The 18,600-nt window shown below is 42.2% G+C and overlaps 2 protein-coding genes across 5 annotated transcripts in view; one reads left to right on the plus strand and one right to left on the minus strand.

Moving 5' to 3' along the window:
- Nucleotides 1–334: 334 nt before the first annotated feature.
- On the minus strand, nt 335–13,592 carry LOC133577048 (uncharacterized). 2 transcript variants are annotated; one of them, XM_061930562.2, is made up of 6 exons: nt 12,523–13,592; nt 12,361–12,458; nt 6,832–7,243; nt 6,662–6,764; nt 6,393–6,580; nt 335–1,680 (listed from the first exon to the last, which is right to left on the minus strand). In XM_061930562.2, exons 1-6 carry the CDS (start codon nt 13,183–13,185, stop codon nt 1,483–1,485), a joined length of 1,662 nt encoding a protein of 553 aa, XP_061786546.2. In that variant the 5' UTR covers nt 13,186–13,592; the 3' UTR covers nt 335–1,482. The 2 variants fall into 2 exon arrangements, with proteins under 2 accessions (XP_061786546.2, XP_061786545.2); XM_061930561.2 differs by having other exon boundaries at nt 6,650–6,764.
- A 133-nt stretch (nt 13,593–13,725) lies between these two features.
- rad9a (RAD9 checkpoint clamp component A) overlaps nt 13,726–18,600 on the plus strand; it is a 29,302-nt gene continuing 24,427 nt past the window's right edge. For 2 of the 3 annotated variants that reach the window (XM_061930688.2, XM_061930687.2), the window contains exon 1: nt 13,726–13,808. Coding sequence is in view for 1 of the 3 variants with exons in the window: in XM_061930685.2 (XP_061786669.1) it covers nt 14,725–14,758 (34 nt within the window). In the remaining 2 variants the exon portion in view is untranslated. Of the gene's footprint in view, nt 13,809–14,536; nt 14,759–18,600 lie in introns of those variants that run through there. The other variant, XM_061930685.2, reaches the window with a different exon arrangement.

Raw genomic sequence — 18,600 nt, forward strand, 5'->3', positions numbered from 1 at the left:
ATGATTGCGCACTGGTGTGCGTCTGGGTCGTGACAGCGTGGCACGCGAATGTCTGTGCTGCATTGGATCAGTCTCCTTTCTTTAACAGGCAAAAGCTTTATAACCTCACTAATGCCTTGCATCGTCTATATTAGATATATAACAATTGGGGCGGGTGCGGGCGGATGCGGTTCTGATCAAATGTTACATCGGGTGGATGGCGGATGGTTGACGACTTTCTGATGCGGTTGCGGATGAAATAATTGCCTATCCGCGCATCTCTAATATATATATATATATATATATATATATATATATTTATATATATATATATATATATATAGTTGTCATATAACGTTTATAGTACATAAAGTTTCATTGTTTGTTGATCAAAAATGCACATCAATGAAGGAGATAAATAAAAAATTAATGAACAAATGAATCAATGGTCAAGTTTAAAGCAGCTAGCATTTCCCCACGTAGTGTGTCTTCTCGTGATCTCCGTGCTTTTATCTTATGTTCGCTAGTAAACTCTTTGTTGTGTTTTAAGGGCTTCTGTTGGTCGGCTCACAGAGCTGTTTTGGCCAGTTCCTTATCTGGTTTGAAGAAGCAGCCGCGCTCCTTTCTGGGCGAGAGGGGCAGTTTCCGCTCTACACACGCTGACTCTTTTTGTTTGGATTTAGACCTCTTCTTGCTGATGCTATTGTCGCATTGTAAGGGCTGGTCTCCTAAAGCTTTAGTAAAACTTGGCCAAGTACTATTCTGTCTCGGTGGTCCTCTTTACTCCAAATATATGTCATCCGAAAGAACTTGGGATTGACCAGTGTGTTGGATTCCCTGAGAGGAAGAGAATGGGCGCGCGCAACAAAACCATTTCAGGCCTCTTGAAGCTCATGGAGAGAATGCCAAGAGTGTGCAAAGCAGTAATCAGAGCTATTTTGAAGAAACTAGAATATAAAATGTGTTTTCAGTTATTTCACCTTTTTGTCAAGTACATAACTCCAGGGGGTGATCAAGGGTGATGGGTCAAATGCAGAGAATAATTTCGCTACACCTCGTGTGTGTGTGACAATCATTGCTACTTTAACTTTACTTAATGTGTTCATTCATAGTTCTGATGTGACAATCTACAATGTAAATAGTCATGAAAATAAAGAAAACACATCTAAACTTTTGGCTTGTACTGCATGTTGATTTTACTTTCAACTTATGATTTATCTGTCTGGTGTAGGTTTTTATTACTTTTTGAGTAATGACCGTTTTTAAGTAACAAACTGTGTTATTAGTGTCAATATTGCAACATTTCATCGTTACATTACACCTGTTTGCTCTCCTATTCCACTGTTTATGTTTTTTTTCCGAGTATTTTTAAATTGTGTCGCGGGCCATTAAAAAATTAGCTGTGGGTTGTTGTTGGCCCCCGGACCGCGCTTTGGACACCCCGGTGTAACCTGTTGTAGTGTAATATTGTTGTAAAGAAGACAGGTTTCATTGGCACAGCAACTATCTGTGCTTCCTCTCGCTGTTCCTTCTCTTCAGGGCCAGGATCCAGGCGGGAAGAGCAGACCGCCGCCTCGTGACAGAACCCCCGTCTGTGCCACAGTCCTCCTCTGAACCATCTGACTGCAGAGCCACTTCCACCGGCGGTATCTCCTCCACCCTCTCTGCAAAATGAACCCGCCGGTTGGGCTCGACTCGTCTCTGATGGGAAGACATGGCCAAGAAAGAGGTATAAAAAGATGAGTTCCAGTCCGTCCCCTACATGAAACTGAAGGCAGAACCTACTAAATAATATGTGGAGAAACAGAACAGTAGACGTGGAAGTCTCCACTCATATTCCTCGGAGTTCTGCTACAAACAAGTGGATCTTTCGTCGTAAGACCACCCGTAGGGGGATCCAGTGTCCAAAGAACCCAGATAGGTGTGACAACCATGTTGTCGTCAGCATATAGGTTTTTCAGTCCCTATACGATCCTATTTCTATCCAGGTTCCAGTTCAGTGACAAAGGGTGTCATTATTGGGATCTTTGGTTGAAAAACCACCTGTGGGGTGTCCAGTGAATCAGGAAACCCCAGACAGGTAACCCCTCTCCGAGAAACAGAAGAGTAAATGTGGAAGCCTCCACACAAATTCCTCAGAGTTCTGCGACAAACAAGTGGATCTTTGGTCAAAAGACCACCCGTGGGGTACCCAGTGCTCAAAGAACCAAGATAGGTAACCCCATGATGTGACAACCATGTTGTCGTCAGCATACAGGTTTTTCAGTCCCCATACGATCTTATTTCTATCCAGGTTCCAGTCCAGTGAAAAATGGTGTCATAATTGGGATCTTTGGTTGAAAAACCACCTGTGGGGTGCCCAGTGAATCAAAAAACCCCTCTGCGAGAAACAGAAGGGTAAATGTGGAAGTCTCCGCACAAATTCCTCAGAGTTCTGTGACAAACAAATGGATCTTTGGTCATAAGACTGCCCATGGGATACCCAGTGTCCAAAAGACCCAGATTGGTAACCGCATGATGTGACAAACATGTTGTCATCAGCATACAGGTTTTTAAAATCCCCATATGTTCTTATTTATATCCAGGTTCCAGTTCAGTGAAAAATGGTGTCAGAATTGGGACCTTTGGTTGAAAGACCACCCGTGGGGTACCCAGTGCTCAAAGAACCAAGATAGGTAACCCCATGATGTGACGACCATATTGTCGTCAGCATACAGGTTTTTCAGTCCCCATACGATCTTATTTCTATCCAGGTTCCAGTTCAGTGAAAAATGGTGTCATAATTGGGATCTTTGGTTGAAAAACCACCTGTGGGGTGCCCAGTGAATCAGGAAACCCATCTGCGAGAAACAGAAGAGTAAATGTGGAAGCCTACGCACAAATTATTCAGAGTTCTGCGACAAACAAGTGTATCTTTGGTCAAAAGACCGCCCAGTGTCCAAAAGACCCAGATTGGTAACCCCATGATGTGACAAACATGTTGTCATCAGCATACAGGCATTTAAAATCCCCATATGTTCTTATTTATATCCAGGTTCCAGTTCAGTGAAAAATGGTGTCAGAATTGGGACCTTTGGTCAAAAGACCACGCGTGGGGTACCCAGTGCCCAAAGAATCCAGATAGGTAACCCCATGATGTGACAACCATGTTGTCGTCAGCATACAGGTTTTTCAGTCCCTATACAATCTTATTTCTATCCAGGTTCCAGTTCAGTGAAAAAGGGTGTCATTATTGGGATCTTTGGTTGAAAAACCACCTGTGGGGAACCCAGTGAATCAGAAACCCCAGACAGGTAACCCCTCTGCGAGAAACAGAAGAGTAAATGTGGAAGCCTCCACACAAATTCCTCAGAGTTCTGCGACAAACAAGTGGATCTTTGGTCAAAAGACCATCCGTGGGGTACCCAGTGCTCAAAGAACCAAGATAGGTAACCCCATGATGTGACAACCATGTTGTTGTCAGCATACAGGTTTTTCAGTCCCCATACGATCTTATTTCTATCCAGGTTCCAGTCCAGTGAAAAATGGTGTCATAATTGGGATCTTTGGTTGAAAAACCACCTGTGGGGTGCCCAGTGAATCAGGAAACCCCTCTGCGAAAAACAGAAGAGTAAATGTGGAAGCCTCTGCACAAATTACTCCGAGTTCTGCGACAAACAAGTGGATCTTTGGTCAAAAGACCGCCCAGTGTCCAAAAGACCCAGATTGGTAACCCCATGATGTGACAAACATGTTGTCATCAGCATACAGGTTTTTAAAATCCCCATATGTTCTTAGTTATATCCAGGTTCCAGTTCAGTGAAAAATGGTGTCAGAATTGGGACCTTTGGTCAAAAGACCACCCTTGAGGTACCCCGTGCCCAAAGAATCCAGATAGGTAACCCCATGATGTGACAACCATGTTGTCGTCAGCATACAGGTTTTTCAGTTCCCATACGATCTTATTTCTATCCAGGTTCCAGTTCAGTGAAAAATGGTGTCATAATTGGGATCTTTGGTTGAAAAACCACCTGTGGGGTGCCCAGTGAATCAGGAAACCCCTCTGCGAAAAACAGAAGAGTAAATGTGGAAGCCTCCGCACAAATTCCTCAGAGTTCTGCGACAAACAAGTGGATCTTTGGTCATAAGACTGCTCATGGGATACCCAGTGTCCAAAAGACCCAGATTGGTAACCCCATGATGTGACAAACATGTTGTCATCAGCATACAGGTTTTTAAAATCCCCATATGTTCTTATTTATATCCAGGTTCCAGTTCAGTAAAAAATGGTGTCAGAATTGGGACCTTTGGTCGAAAGACCACCCGTGGGGTACCCTGTGCCCAAAGAATCCAGATAGGTAACCCCCTGATGTGACAACCATGTTGTCGTCAGCATACAGGTTTTTCAGTCCCTATACGATCTTATTTCTATCCAGGTTCCAGTTCAGTGACAAAGGGTGTCATTATTGGGATCTTCGGTTGAAAACTCACCTGTGGGGTGCCCAGTGAATCAAAAAACCCCAGACAGGTAACCACTCTGCGAGAAACAGAAGAGTAAATGTGGAAGCCTCCACACAAATTCCTCAGAGTTCTGCGACAAACAATTGGATCTTTGGTCAAAAGACCACCCGTGGGGTACCCAGTGCTCAAAGAACCAAGATAGGTAACCCCATGATGTGACAACCATGTTGTCGTCAGCATACAGGTTTTTCAGTCCCCATACGATCTTATTTCTATCCAGGTTCCAGTCCAGTGAAAAATGGTGTCATAATTGGGATCTTTGGTTGAAAAACCACCTGTGGGGTGCCCAGTGAATCAGGAAACCCCTCTGCGAGAAACAGAAGGGTAAATGTGGAAGTCTCTGCACAAATTCCTCAGAGTTCTGTGACAAACAAATGGATCTTTGGTCATAAGACCACCCATGGGATACCCAGTGTCCAAAAGACCCAGATTGGTTACCCATGATGTGACAAACATGTTGTCATCAGCATACAGGTTTTTAAAATCCCCATATGTTCTTATTTATATCCAGGTTCCAATTCAGTGAAAAATGGTGTCAGAATTGGGACCTTTGGTCGAAAGACCACCCGTGGGGTACCCAGTGCCCAAAGAACCCAGATAGGTAACCCCATGATGTGACAACCATGTTGTCGTCAGCATACAGGTTTTTCAGTCCCTATACAATCTTATTTCTATCCAGGTTCCAGTTCAGTGAAAAAGGGTGTCATTATTGGGATCTTTGGTTGAAAAACCACCTGTGGGGAACCCAGTGAATCAGAAACCCCAGACAGGTAACCCCTCTGCGAGAATCAGAAGAGTAAATGTGGAAGCCTCCACACAAATTCCTCAGAGTTCTGCGACAAACAAGTGGATCTTTGGTGAAAAGACCACCCGTGGGGTACCCAGTGCTCAAAGAACCAAGATAGGTAACCCCATGATGTGACAACCATGTTGTCGTCAGCATACAGGTTTTTCAGTCCCTATGCAATCTTATTTCTATCCAGGTTCCAGTTCAGGGAAAAATGGTGTCATAATTGGCATCTTTGGTTGAAAAAACACCTGTGGGGGGCCCAGTGAATCAGGAAACCCCTCTGCGAAAAACAGAAGAGTAAATGTGGAAGCCTCCGCACAAATTCCTCAGAGTTCTGCGACAAACAAGTGGATCTTTGGTCAAAAGACCGCCCAGTGTCCAAAAGACCCAGATTGGTAACTCCATGATGTGACAAACATGTTGTCATCAGCATACAGGTTTTTAAAATCCCCATATGTTTTTATTTATATCCAGGTTCCAGTTCAGTGAAAAATGGTGATCTTTGGTCAAAAGACAGCCTGTGGGGTACCCAGTGAATCCGGAACTCCAGACAGGTAACCCCTCTGCAAGCTGACAACCATGTTGTCATCTTACATCAGTCCCCATATGCCCTGTTTCGTGTACAGATTCCAGTGACAAAAGTGGGATGGTTAGTTGTAAGGATGTCGGCCCCCCTGACCCTGGGACAGGTAGCCAATGTCCAATAGACTATGATAAACGGGTGATGCACTCGAAGGATTACAAAGTACCCCTGGGGGTGTAATAGTACACACTGCTGCCTTTCATGGCAGAGAGTGTGGGTTTGGTTCCTGAACAGTGCTGCGTCAGGAAGAGCATCTGGCATAAAAAGTAACCATTAATGCGACCCCTGAAAGGGAAAAAGCTGAAACTGAAAATACTCGCATGATTGAAATTGATAAACTCAGGTAATCCCAGTTCAGGGGTTCAGTAGCAAATGATGACAGAGGTGGGATCGCTAGATCTCTAGAAAGATTTGAATAAGGCCTCCAGAAAGTTCTAAAATATATCAGCCTGACAGTCGTGTACACAATTGTTATTTTTGGTCATGGTGTCAGAAGGTGGATCCTTGAGCACTGCTTCCCATACTTCCAATAACACTTACCCTTTTGCTTTCCAGTGAGGAATCGGAATTCAGGAATCCGTAGTTTTTGAGGACTCCTCGTGTTGATGGAGGAGCACTGGGATAAAAAGGGGAGGGGACAGAGGCTCCATTTTGCCTGAAGAAGGGTGACAGGGGATGCTCCTCTGAGTCATCCATTGCATGGCTGCTTGGGGTAGACATGATGGTCCCTGGAACGAAAGACATGTCCACATATTAGCGAAATCCATCACCCTTGTCTTTATTCAAGTGCTAATGACCTTTTTGTTCACCTGGTGTCCAGTCCACTTGAGTCACTGCTACGTGATAGTGTCTCTTTCTGCTGATTCTGCTGATCCTGCTGATTAGCGATAAGTCTTCCAGAATGTCTGCACGCTGTTAACAACAACAGATTATGAAAACAAAATATTATTGATGACTTGTGTTCATGTTGGCAGCTAACCTCCACATCGGAAGTCCTGGATTGCAACCGTCCACTCCCCTTTAGCTGTTCCTGTGATTGGCTTTGTTCTTGTTCCATTGGTTGGGACTGGTCATCCTCACTGTGACCTGTGTGGTTCTGTGTTTCTGTAATGTTCCCACTGGCATGGGAGTTATAGACGGACAACGACTCGCTATCCCTGAAGCTCCACTGCCCGTCCGAACCTCCAGGTTGGAGCGGAACAAAAGCGGGTCGGCCATTATTATTAGACGTAGTTGTGGCACTGAGGCTGCCTAGGGTCTCCTCTGGTGGTCTCTGATTAGCTGAGGGGGCTGAGAGGGGAGGGTTCAGGAACTTGGCCCACTCTTGACCTGAGACGATCTCCTCGAGTAAGTTGATGGAGCTAAAACCACACTGTAGGTCCTCACTTGATCTGAAACGGGAAAGAAACTGACATTGAGTGCATGCAAACACCTCAGTCCAAAAATTTGGAATGATGGCGACATTAAGCAATTTTTGACATAGTTTAAGGAACTTTAATGATGAATGTACTATATACTATGTACTATATACTGTACTATATTCCAAAACCTAGTACACCCCTCACATTTCAGCAAGCATTTTTATTACAGTATATTGCAAAGCCTTTTCTTGGTTGAACTCCGTGAAATCAGTGCGTTTCCCAAAACAATGTGACTTCGGAGTATGTTAAGGTAACGTGCAGAGTTCCACAGGGTTCGGTTCTTGGCCCTGCACTCTTCAGCATCTATATGCAGCCGCTAGGTGACATCATACGTAAATACGGTGTTAGCTTTCACTGTTATGCTGATGACACCCAACTTTACATGCCCCTAAAGGTGACAAACACGCCAGATTGTAGTCAGCTGGAGGCGTGGCTAAATGAAATTAAACAATGGATGTCCAGCAACTTAAATCGTCGGTAGGATTAGCACTGCCTAACTTTAGCTTTTACAACTGGGCAACCAACATTAGAATTCTTAAATATTGGCTGCAGTATGAAGCATTTGATCCCCCTCTGTTATGGCTGGTTACGGATGCTAACTCAACTAAACCAGTATCTCTTAGGGCTCTGGTTCACTCGCACATCCACTCTTCTACTTCTGCTTTTACGAAAATTTAATCGTAAAAACCTCATTCAGAAGCGCTATTTCGGCTTACAGACTATTTCTAGTCTTGCACCCATCACTGCTAACCATGCTTTCCCTCCTTCTCTTGTCGAAAGTGCCTTTTTAAGATGGTCAAGTCTGGGGATGAACAACCAGTGACGTGCAGTCACTAGAGGCAGGTGAGGCAGGGCCTCACCTGCCATCATGGAAAGAAAAACAATTTAAAAAAGAAAAAAAAAATTTAAATTGTTATATGTATCCAGTGATTATACTATAAAGTTATTTTCCATTTAACTTCACCAGTTTTAGATTATTTTTATTCAAAATCGCTGAATTTTCACATTTGCCGTTCAAATACCGAGAAGAGACGGTGCGGTGAACAGCAGCCAGTTGAGGCACGTCACTCAGTGCCTCAACATGGATTGCGCAATGACTCGGCTAACTGCTGGCCTGCTGTGCAGTGAGACTGTATTGCTCTATGAATTATATTATACATTTCCATAGTTTAGTTAGCTGAGGTATGTAATGCACAGTGTATTTTGTCAACAACTGTATGCGTGTAACGTATTTCTTGTGCTGAGCGATCATAAAACGGCTGCAAAAGACGCACTGGCTGAGGCTCGCCTCCTGCACCCTCGCCGTAGAATTGTTATATCAACTAAAGCCCACACTTAAACTTTCCACGTGCAAGATTGAATCTATTTTAAAAAATTATTTCATAAGAAGCCAAAAAGTGCAAAAACAATAATTGCGGTGTTGGAGGAGTTGTGAATGACTGCAGGGACACAACATTAGATACACCTGCAGACTGCACGTGTACCTAATTCACAACTCCTCCAACATGAACATTATTGTTTTTGCACTTTTTGGCTTCTTATTAAATAACTTTTGTAACCTATTTTCATGGGCTTTCCTCTTTGTGATGTTAAGTTCCTGTTATGCGCTGTTATACAGTATATGCCTTGAGCTCTTATTTTGAAGGCGCTAAGAGCGGAAGTGATGTCACGTTGCGGAGGTTTTTGAAAGAAGGTAAATAAAGTGGTCCTCGTGTAAACTGGAGCCTCCGTGTTTGTTATTTTGTAGTTTCATACAGTATAGGTGACATTTATAAACCCTCGGTTACACTTTTTTTTAAATAGATTCAATCTTGCACGTGGAAAGTTTAAGTGAGGGCTTTAGTTGCGGCGCATGGACTTAATTTCTAAGTAAAGGTAAGACCATAATAACGTTTTTTTTTATTAAATGTGCTTTTTTGTGTGCTACAGTTTGTATGTGTAAAGTTAAAGTTAAGTTAAAGTACCAATGATTGTCACACACACACTAGGTGTAGTGAAATTTGTCCTCTGCATTTGACCCATCCCCTTGATCACCCCCTGGGAGGTGAGGCCCCGCCTCACCTGCCTCTAGTGACTGCTTGTCACTGGTTTCAACAGTCTCCAGCTAACTTAATGCATATGTTTTGGCTTTGCCCATCCCTGTGCATTTTTTGGACTGAAATGTTTTATATTTTGTCTTTAACAATTGGCGAAAAGATCGAACCGAACCATCCAAGCAGACTATTTTGGGTAGCCCCTCTGTCATCTTCTCTTAGCAAATCCAAAAAGAACTTGTTAGCGTTTACTACTTTGTTGGCTGAAAGACTCATTGTGCTACATTGGAAGGCAACATCGCGTCTCCGCCACACCCGCTGGATTAGAGATATTCTTTATTTCCTTACATTGGAGAAAATTAGGCCGACATTTAACGGTTGTTCTGTGAAGTTTCAGGATTGGGGTGGTTTCCCAAAATATGTAAAAGAGACTGATCTCAAATTTAACTTGAAAAGTATTTGAAAGGTAGATAATTGATGAGCCTTTTGTCTACTTTTGTGTATTGCTGCACATTGTTGGGGACATTCAGGTGTGCGGTTGTCTGTGGCTTAATGTCAATATTTGCCTGTACTTATTTGACTGGCGCATTTTTTTTTTATTTTAATTTATATATAATTTTTGTGGGTTACTTATATAAGGAGAAAAAAATAACATTTCACATGTGTTTAATCGTATTTCTGGACTGTATATGTCAAAAATCCAATCAACAAATGTTGACGTTGATCGTCCAATCCTCAGAGGAATACGAGACAGAGGTTATTTATGGTGCGTTCAAGGACCGCTGAACAGAGCAGGACACAACCCCTGCCAGAAATAATACAAATCATAGATTTTATTTGCTATGCACTTTTCCTTTTAAGAAATATAATGTGCTCCGAACAAATATTTAAAACAATAAAAGCCATTAAAACAGGTAAAATACTGAGACTAAAACACTATCAGTGAAGCATAAGAAACGAATGACATGTTTCTTAGCAGTGTAATTATTTATTTTAGGTATTTAAAAAAATAACTTAGTCAAAAATGTTCAGTGTTTTTGAGCACATTTAACAATACCGCAATAATAATAACCGTGATATGAAATGTTTGTATCGATACATCCCTGTAATCCTTTGTTCGACTTCTTAGTGTTTTTCAACCTTTTTTGAGGCAAGGCACGGTTTAAGAATCCGGAGGCACACCACCAGCAGAAAACGTTAAAAAAATGAAATTCCACCTGGTTGTCGTGCCTTATTTTGAGATTGTTGGTGTTTTCCTGTGCTTTAGTTCTTATCTTGCGCTGTTATTTTGGTGGCCCTTCCTGTTTTGTTGGTGTTTTCCTGTAGCAGTTTCATGTCTTCCTTTGAGCGCTATTCCCCGCACCTGCTTTGTGTTAGCAAGCGAGGCCATTTAAGTTGTTGCTATCCTTCTTAGTGTGGACATTGTTGATTGTCATGTCATGTACGGATGTACTTTGTGGACGCCGTAAGTTTTTGCTGTCGTCCAGCATTCTGTTTCTGTTTACTTAGTAGCCAGTTCAGTTTTACTTTCGTTTTCCTTTACCTTTCCTTTTTGTCCATTTTTGGTTTAAGCGTTACATACCTTTTTACCTGTGGTCTGCATATTGGGATCACAACAAACCATCCTCGTCTCACCCGACACATTCCGACTTTTACAAAGCAATGAACTACCTGCTGCCACCTACCGACATGGAGTATTTCATGGTTACCCTGCCGAGTTTTACACAGCACAGACACTAAGCAACGGCACATTATTTGCAGATTATAATTATCGATTTGCAAAAAATATTTTTTGGACCAGAAAAGGGTGGAGTGCCATCTCCGGGTTGGGGAGGAGATCTTGCCCCAAGTGGAGGAGTTCAAGTACCTCGGAGTCTTGTTCACGAGTGAGGGAAGAGTGGATCGTGAGATCGAAAGGGGGATCGGTGCGGCGTCTTCAGTAATGCAGACGCTGTATCGATCCGTTGTGGTGAAGAAGGAGCTGAGCCGGAAGGCAAAGCTCTCAATTTACCGGTCGATCTACGTTCCCATCCTCACCTATGATCATGAGCTTTGGGTTATGACCGAAAGGACAAGATCACGGGTACAAGCGGCCGAAATGAGTTTCCTCCGCTGGGTGGCGGGGCTCTCCCTTAGAGATAGGGTGAGAAGCTCTGCCATCCGGGAGGAGCTCAAAGTAAAGCCGCTGCTCCTCCACATGGAGAGGAGCCAGATGAGGTGGTTCGGGCATCTGGTCAGGATGCCACCCGAACGCCTCCCTAGGGAGGTGTTTAGGGCACGTCCGACCGGTAGGAGGCCGCGGGGAAGACCCAGGACACGTTGGGAAGACTATGTCTCCCGGCTGGCCTGGGAACGCCTCGGGGTCCCACAGGAAGAGCTGGACGAAGTGGCTGGGGAGAGGGAAGTCTGGGCTTCCCTGCTTAGGCTGCTGCCCCCGCGACCCGACCTCGGATAAGCAGAAGAAGATGGATGGATGGATGGATTTTTTGGACCAATTAGGTGAAGTTTCATAATTTCCCACGGCACACCAGACAATATCTCACGGCACACTAGTGTGCCGCGAGTTCGGTTCAGAAAACTTGTAAGAGACTCAAAGAGATGATCTTTGACTAGCTTTTTTCGCAGACCTTGCTTAAAAACAGCAAAACGCTCCTGTAATTCTGACAAAATAAATAAACGCTGGTTCTCAGGAATTGACCAAATAAGACTAATAGTGAAAGGATAAGTCCTGCACCCTGGTTGTTAGCTTTCTGGAATAATGGCCCCCCCAAATCAATTTAGTTGAATATCCTTGCTATGGGACCTTGGCGCTCCTATGCATAAGTAAGTAAAACCTCGTAAATTCATAATAAGCATTTGACGGCCAGCTGGTTGACAGTGTTTGTCAGTGACGAATGTGTGTTGCGCATGAAACGTCGCGGCAAGAAGAAACAGCCTTGCCACTGTCATTTGGAAATGTCCTACATATTTGACTCATTTTTCTTGAGGGTTTTCAAGTTGGATCAGCCTTTGTGTGTTATGCAGTTTCAGCTCATTTGGACGATCACTGATTACCTGATAAACGCGTCAATAGCGTCGTCCTGTGATTGGGTGACCGGGCTTTCACTGCTGTCCTGACTTGATGTAATGTCCAGGTGGTTTGATGCTGAACTCTGGGGATGACAAAGATTTAGTCCTATGAACTATCGCTTTATGTAACACAGATGTAAGACTCACTAGGTCTTTTGCCTCGTCCTTTCCCTTCTTAAAACCGGACTTCTCCTTCCATTTCTCCTTGATTTTCTCGGTCCACCGCCTGGCTTTGCTTTCAGACGATCGTTGTTGCTGCCTTGTGGTCAGGCTAACGCCTTTCTTGGGCATCATTTGCATGTCTCTCCATTTAGACAAACTTGCATACTCTCCATTTACGGCGTGAAAGGTTTTATTCCCTTGACTGTCCGCGGTAAAACCTGTGCTCTGCCATGACCAGTCATAAGTGTTGTGTTTTAACGCTTGGTCCTGTTCAGTGGTTGTGTCCTTACGTCCACTTAGGCTGTCCCATGGGGCCTCGACGTCAGTCCTCTTAGGTGAAGCATTACATATCCGTGTCTCACTCTCCAGCATGTTTACACCCATGTAGTCTTTCTGTAAAGGTAGGCGACAGTGACCTTGTTTAAAGCTATCAACCGACTGCAGACTCTCTCCATCTTTGTGACTGAGACTACTATCCACAGACGATACACCAAATCTTTCTGTCGGGACACCAAATTCATACACGTGGTGGCTTTGAATGGCTCCCGCTCCATCCGCCGGCCTTTCCTTTCCGTGTTGGAGCTTCAGTCGCTCCAACATAGACTGCAGCAAGGCCTGACTGTCCGGTGAATTGCTCGACTGAGACATCAGGAAGCAAAGGGGAGATTTCAGGTGATAACGGTGGCATGGGAGAGACAACCCAAAACGGTCGTTTATCGAATGTTACGGAGAGCTGATGTCAGAGCATAGCAACAGAAAGGTGTGTGTGAATCATGTCTGCCATTGATCAGACGTCGGCTGGTAGAAACAAACAAGGAATGGTTGTAATCCTCTTTGGACATGTTCCAGTCAGTTGCCATGATCCCCTCACCAAAGAAGAGTCTTATGGTAGTAATTCCACATGTTTCCACAAGCTTCTCCTCAAACGTTCCTTGACGCAATCTTGCACTTGTTCTGGCATAATCCTCAAAACCGAAGAACCAGCTTCCCGAGATTCCTCGTTACTTCTTGTCCTTTAAAATGTCCGACGTATGTCCACAAAGTCTACCCGAGCAGACGTTAATGTCAGCGGTGATGGGTGGAGACTTCCAGGGATGTGGAACACCGAAGCAGACCAACGAGAAAGACCTGTGAGGTGAGATAATTGTGCACTGGCAGCAACTCCACCGCTTCTATTTGTAGCCATGGTTTCACTTTGAGTGGTAGACAACACATCTGGGAGAGCAGCTGCTGTTTTGTTGCCTTGTGAATGAAATGAACAACAAATACGGGTGAGTGAATTTAAGATGGTGCTTTGAGAAGGCAACAATATGTTAATAGGTCGATAAAGTGAATCTGCTAAAAACTGCCAATACGGTTGTTTTTTTTAAATCAAATTAAATGTTAAGTTTTACTTACGTTTTTAATGTGAGGCTTGTTTTAAAACAGTTGAGTAATTGATAGTGGTTTAATTTTGCCCAATTTAATTTTCATGTGACAATCTACAATGTAAATAGTCATGAAAATAAAGAAAATACATTGAATGAGAAGGTGTGTCCAAACTTTTGGCCTGTGCTATGTATATATGTATATATATATATATATATATATGTATATATATATATATATGTATGTATATATATATATATATATATATATATATATATATATATATATATATATATATATATATATATATATATATATATATATACATACATACATACATACATACATACATACATACATACATACATACATATATATATATATATATATATATATATATATATATATATACTATATATGTATATATATGTAAATATATATATGTATGTATATGTATGTATGTATATATATGTATGTATGTTTCCCAAAGTCTTTAAAGTGAGACTTGCCCATCAACCCTTTCCCATTTTGTGCGTCACAACCCCATGGTGTTTTAAAGGCGCATGCGTGTACTAAAACCACGCCTTTCCCTGACGTTCGACTCTCCGATTGGACCCCATTCCGGAAGTGTTTTATGGCGGCGTAAACAACGCCACCAGTGTGATTCTCTCAGTCGGCTCTCAACTATAAAGTTACCCAAACTAAATATATGTGTATAAAACAAGACTATGACTACGACACTCGGTATATATGCTCCTGCTTCACAAATGTACCTCAACGCGTTAGAAGTTGTCTGCTAGTTGGAAAGGAGCGAGAGAAATGGACTGCGTTGTGACGGGCGGAAATGTAAAAGGTAGCTCACTTCTTTCACTTTGTGAATAATCATTAGAGCACTAAAATTATAATTGTTGTATTCTCTGTGTGCATGTACAGTGAATAATCATTTTGGGAATAATCATTGGAGCACATTGATTGAGTGATTGATTGAAACTTGTATTAGTAGATTGCACAGTACAGTACATATTCCGTACAATTGACCACTCAATGGTAACACACCAATAAGTTTTTCAACTTGTTTAAGTCGGGGTCCACATTAATCAATTCATGGTACAAATATATACTATCAGCATAATACAGTCATCACACAAGTTCATCATCAGAGTATATACATTGAATTATTTACATCAGGGGTGCTCACACTTTTTCGGTATAGCTCGGTTGGTAGAGCGGCCGTGCCAGCAACTTGAGGGTTGCAGGTTCGATCCCCGCTTCCGCCATCCTAGTCACTGCCGTTGTGTCCTTGGGCAAGACACTTTACCCGCCTGCTCCCAGTGCCACCCACACTGGTTTAAATGTAACTTAGATATTGGGTTTCACTATGTAAAGCGCTTTGAGTCACTAGAGAAAAGCGCTATATAAATATAGTTCACTTCACTTCACTTCACTTCTGCAGGCGAGCTACTTTTCAATTGATCAAGTCGTGGGGATCTACCTCATTCATATATATAATTTATATTTACTTATTTATGAAATATATGTTTTTGTTAACAAGTTAAAGGTGTTTAATGATAATGCAAGCATGTTTAACACATATAGTTAATATTGTTAATACATTAAAGGTGTTTAATGATAATACAAGTATGTTTAATACATATAGTTAATATTGTTAACAAGTTAAAGGTGTTTAAAGATAATGCAAGCATGTTTAACACATATAGTTAATATTGTTAACAAGTTAAATCAATCAATCAATCAATCAATGTTTATTTATATAGCCCTAAATCACAAGTGTCTCAAAGGGCTGCACAAGCCACAACGACATCCTCGGTACAAAGCCCACATAAGGGCAAGGAAAAACTCACCCCAGTGGGACGTCGATGTGAATGACTATGAGAAACCTTGGAGAGGACCGCATATGTGGGTAACCCACCCCCCCCCCTCTATGGGAGACCGAAAGCAATGGATGTCGAGTGGGTCTGACATAATATTGTGAGAGTCCAGTCCATAGTGGATCCAACATAATAGTAAGAGTCCAGTCCATAGTGGGGCCAGCAGGACACCATCCCGAGCGGAGACGGGTCAGCAGCGCAGAGATGTTCCCAGCCGATGCACAGGCGAGCGGTCCACCCCGGGTCCCGACTCTGGACAGCCAGCACTTCATCCATGGCCACCGGACCTGTGCCCCCCCCCTGCACAAGGAAAAGGGGAGCAGAGGAGAAAAGAAAAGAAACGGCAGATCAACTGGTCTAACAGGGGGGCTATTTAAAGGCTAGAGTATACAAATGAGTTTTAAGATGGGACTTAAATGCTTCTACTGAGGTAGCATCTCTAATTGTTACCGGGAGGGCATTCCATAGTACTGGAGCCCCAATAGAAAACGCTCTATAGCCCGCAGACTTTTTTTGGGCTCTGGGAATCACTAATAAGCCGGAGTTCTTTGAACGCAGATTTCTTGCCGGGACATATGGTACAATGCAATCGACAAGATAGGACGGAGCTAGACCGTGTAGTATTTTATACGTAAGTAGTAAAACCTTAAAGTCACATCTTAAGTGCACAGGAAGCCAGTGCAGGTGAGCCAGTATAGGCGTAATATGATCAAACTTTCTTGTTCTTGTCAAAAGTCTAGCAGCCGCATTTTGTGCCAACTGTAATCTTTTAATGCTAGACATAGGGAGACCCGAAAATAATACGTTACAGTAGTCGAGACGAGACGTAACGAACGCATGAATAATGATCTCAGCGTCGCTAGTGGATAAAATAGAACGAATTTTAGCGATATTACGGAGATGAAAGAAGGCCGTTTTAGTAACACTCTTAATGTGTGACTCAAAGGAGAGAGTTGGGTGGAAGATAATACCCAGATTCTTTACTGATTCGCCTTGTGTAATTGTTTGGTTGTCAAATGTTAAGGTGGTATTATTAAATAAATGTCGGTGTTTAGCAGGACCGATAATCAGCATTTCCGTTTTCTTAGTGTTGAGTTGCAAGAAGTTAGCGGACATCCATTGTTTAATTTCATTAAGACACGCCTCCAGCTGACTACAATCCGGCGTGTTGGTCAGCTTTAGGGGCATGTAGAGTTGGGTGTCATCAGCATAACAATGAAAGCTAACACCGTATTTGCGTATGATGTCGCCTAGCGGCAGCATGTAATTATTAAAGAGTGCAGGGCCAAGAACCGAACCCTGAGGAACTCCGCACGTTACCTTAACATAGTCCGAGGTCACATTATTATGGGAGACGCATTGCATCCTGTCAGTAAGATAAGAGTTAAACCACGACAAAGCTAAGTCTGACATACCAATACGTGTTTTGATACGCTCTAATAAAATATTATGATCGACGGTATCGAAAGCAGCGCGAAGATCAAGAAGCAGCAACATAGATGACGCATCAGAATCCATCGTTAGCAGTAGATCATTAGTCATTTTTGTGTTAAGTTAAAGGTGGTTAAAAAATAATACAAGCATGTTTAACACAAATAGTTAATATTGTTAACAACTTAGTTTATTATTCTTCGGTCAATGGTCAACAAAATAAACAAACAGTTGTACATTCATAGATTGAAAATGAAAATGTTGCAGACCGAAAGGGTTTAGGCTGAAGTTGAACACTTATTGCGCCTAACCCTATAAACAATGTCAAGTACAAGATGAACTTCCGAAAATTATGAAATATCTTTTGTACAACATATTATAAATACACATTATACACAATATGAACACTGTTCAATTATATACACAGTAAAGGCATGTGAAATATCCTTATACGCGTGTTAAACCTTTGTACCAATTTATATACAAACAATTATACTTCCATTATTATTTATATCCCACATTTAGTATTTTAATTAACATTGATCATAGTATTAACTAATGTGTTTATTTAAGAGTGATATATTTTTCCAAGACATTGGTCTTAAAGTGTTTTTTAAATGTGTGAATGGACCTGGAACATTTTAAGGAATCATCCAAGCTGTTAAAGGTGGTTAAAGATAAAACAAGCATGTTTAACACATATAGTTAATATTGTTAACAACTTAAAGGTGGTTAAAGATAATACAAGCATGTTTAACACATATAGTTAATATTGTTAACAACATAAAGGTGGTTAAAGATAATACAAGCATGTTTAACACATATAGTTAATATTGTTAACAACTTAAAGGTGGTTAAAGATAATACAAGCATGTTTAACACATATAGATTCCTTTCTTTCATGAAGACAAGAATATAAGTTGGTGTATTACCTGATTGTGATGACTTGCATTGATAGGAATCAGACAGTGGTGATGATAACGTCCGCATTTTCGAATGGAGGAGAAAAAAAGTCCTCCTTTCTGTCCAATACCACATGAAAGTGGTTGGTTTTTGGCGTCTTATTTGTCCAGCTTCCGTACTCCTTTGTATACACTTTACAAGAAATACATTGTCGGCAAACTCCGTAGCTTGCTAGCTTGTGCACGCCAGCTTTCTGAGACTCTTATTTTGGTAGCGCAGGCAGGATGAAGAAGCGCTATTATTGTGCAACTGTGCAGTCGGTCTTTGGAGTTTCGACGACAGACGCCAGAGTCTGTTGAAATAAAGTGTTTCTCGCCTTCCAGTCGGTAATTTTAATGAGCTGGCAGCAGCCAGCGTCATCTCAGAAGACCCTCGGGTGCCGTGAATGTCAATCAAGTGACGAAAGTGACGT

The sequence above is a fragment of the Nerophis lumbriciformis genome, linkage group LG36 (assembly GCF_033978685.3).
Source record: "Nerophis lumbriciformis linkage group LG36, RoL_Nlum_v2.1, whole genome shotgun sequence".
NCBI lineage: Eukaryota > Metazoa > Chordata > Actinopteri > Syngnathiformes > Syngnathidae > Nerophis > Nerophis lumbriciformis.

Coding starts and splice junctions, on each gene's coding strand:
- LOC133577048 (XM_061930561.2), bottom strand. CDS start 13,185: ATGTCTCAGTCGAGCAATTCACCGGACAGTCAGGCCTTGCTGCAGTCT. Junction 12,459..12,522: donor AGGACGAGGCAAAAGACCTA/GTGAGTCTTACA, acceptor TGTCATCCCCAG/AGTTCAGCATCAAACCACCT. Junction 7,244..12,360: donor GCTATTGACGCGTTTATCAG/GTAATCAGTGAT, acceptor TTCCCGTTTCAG/ATCAAGTGAGGACCTACAGT.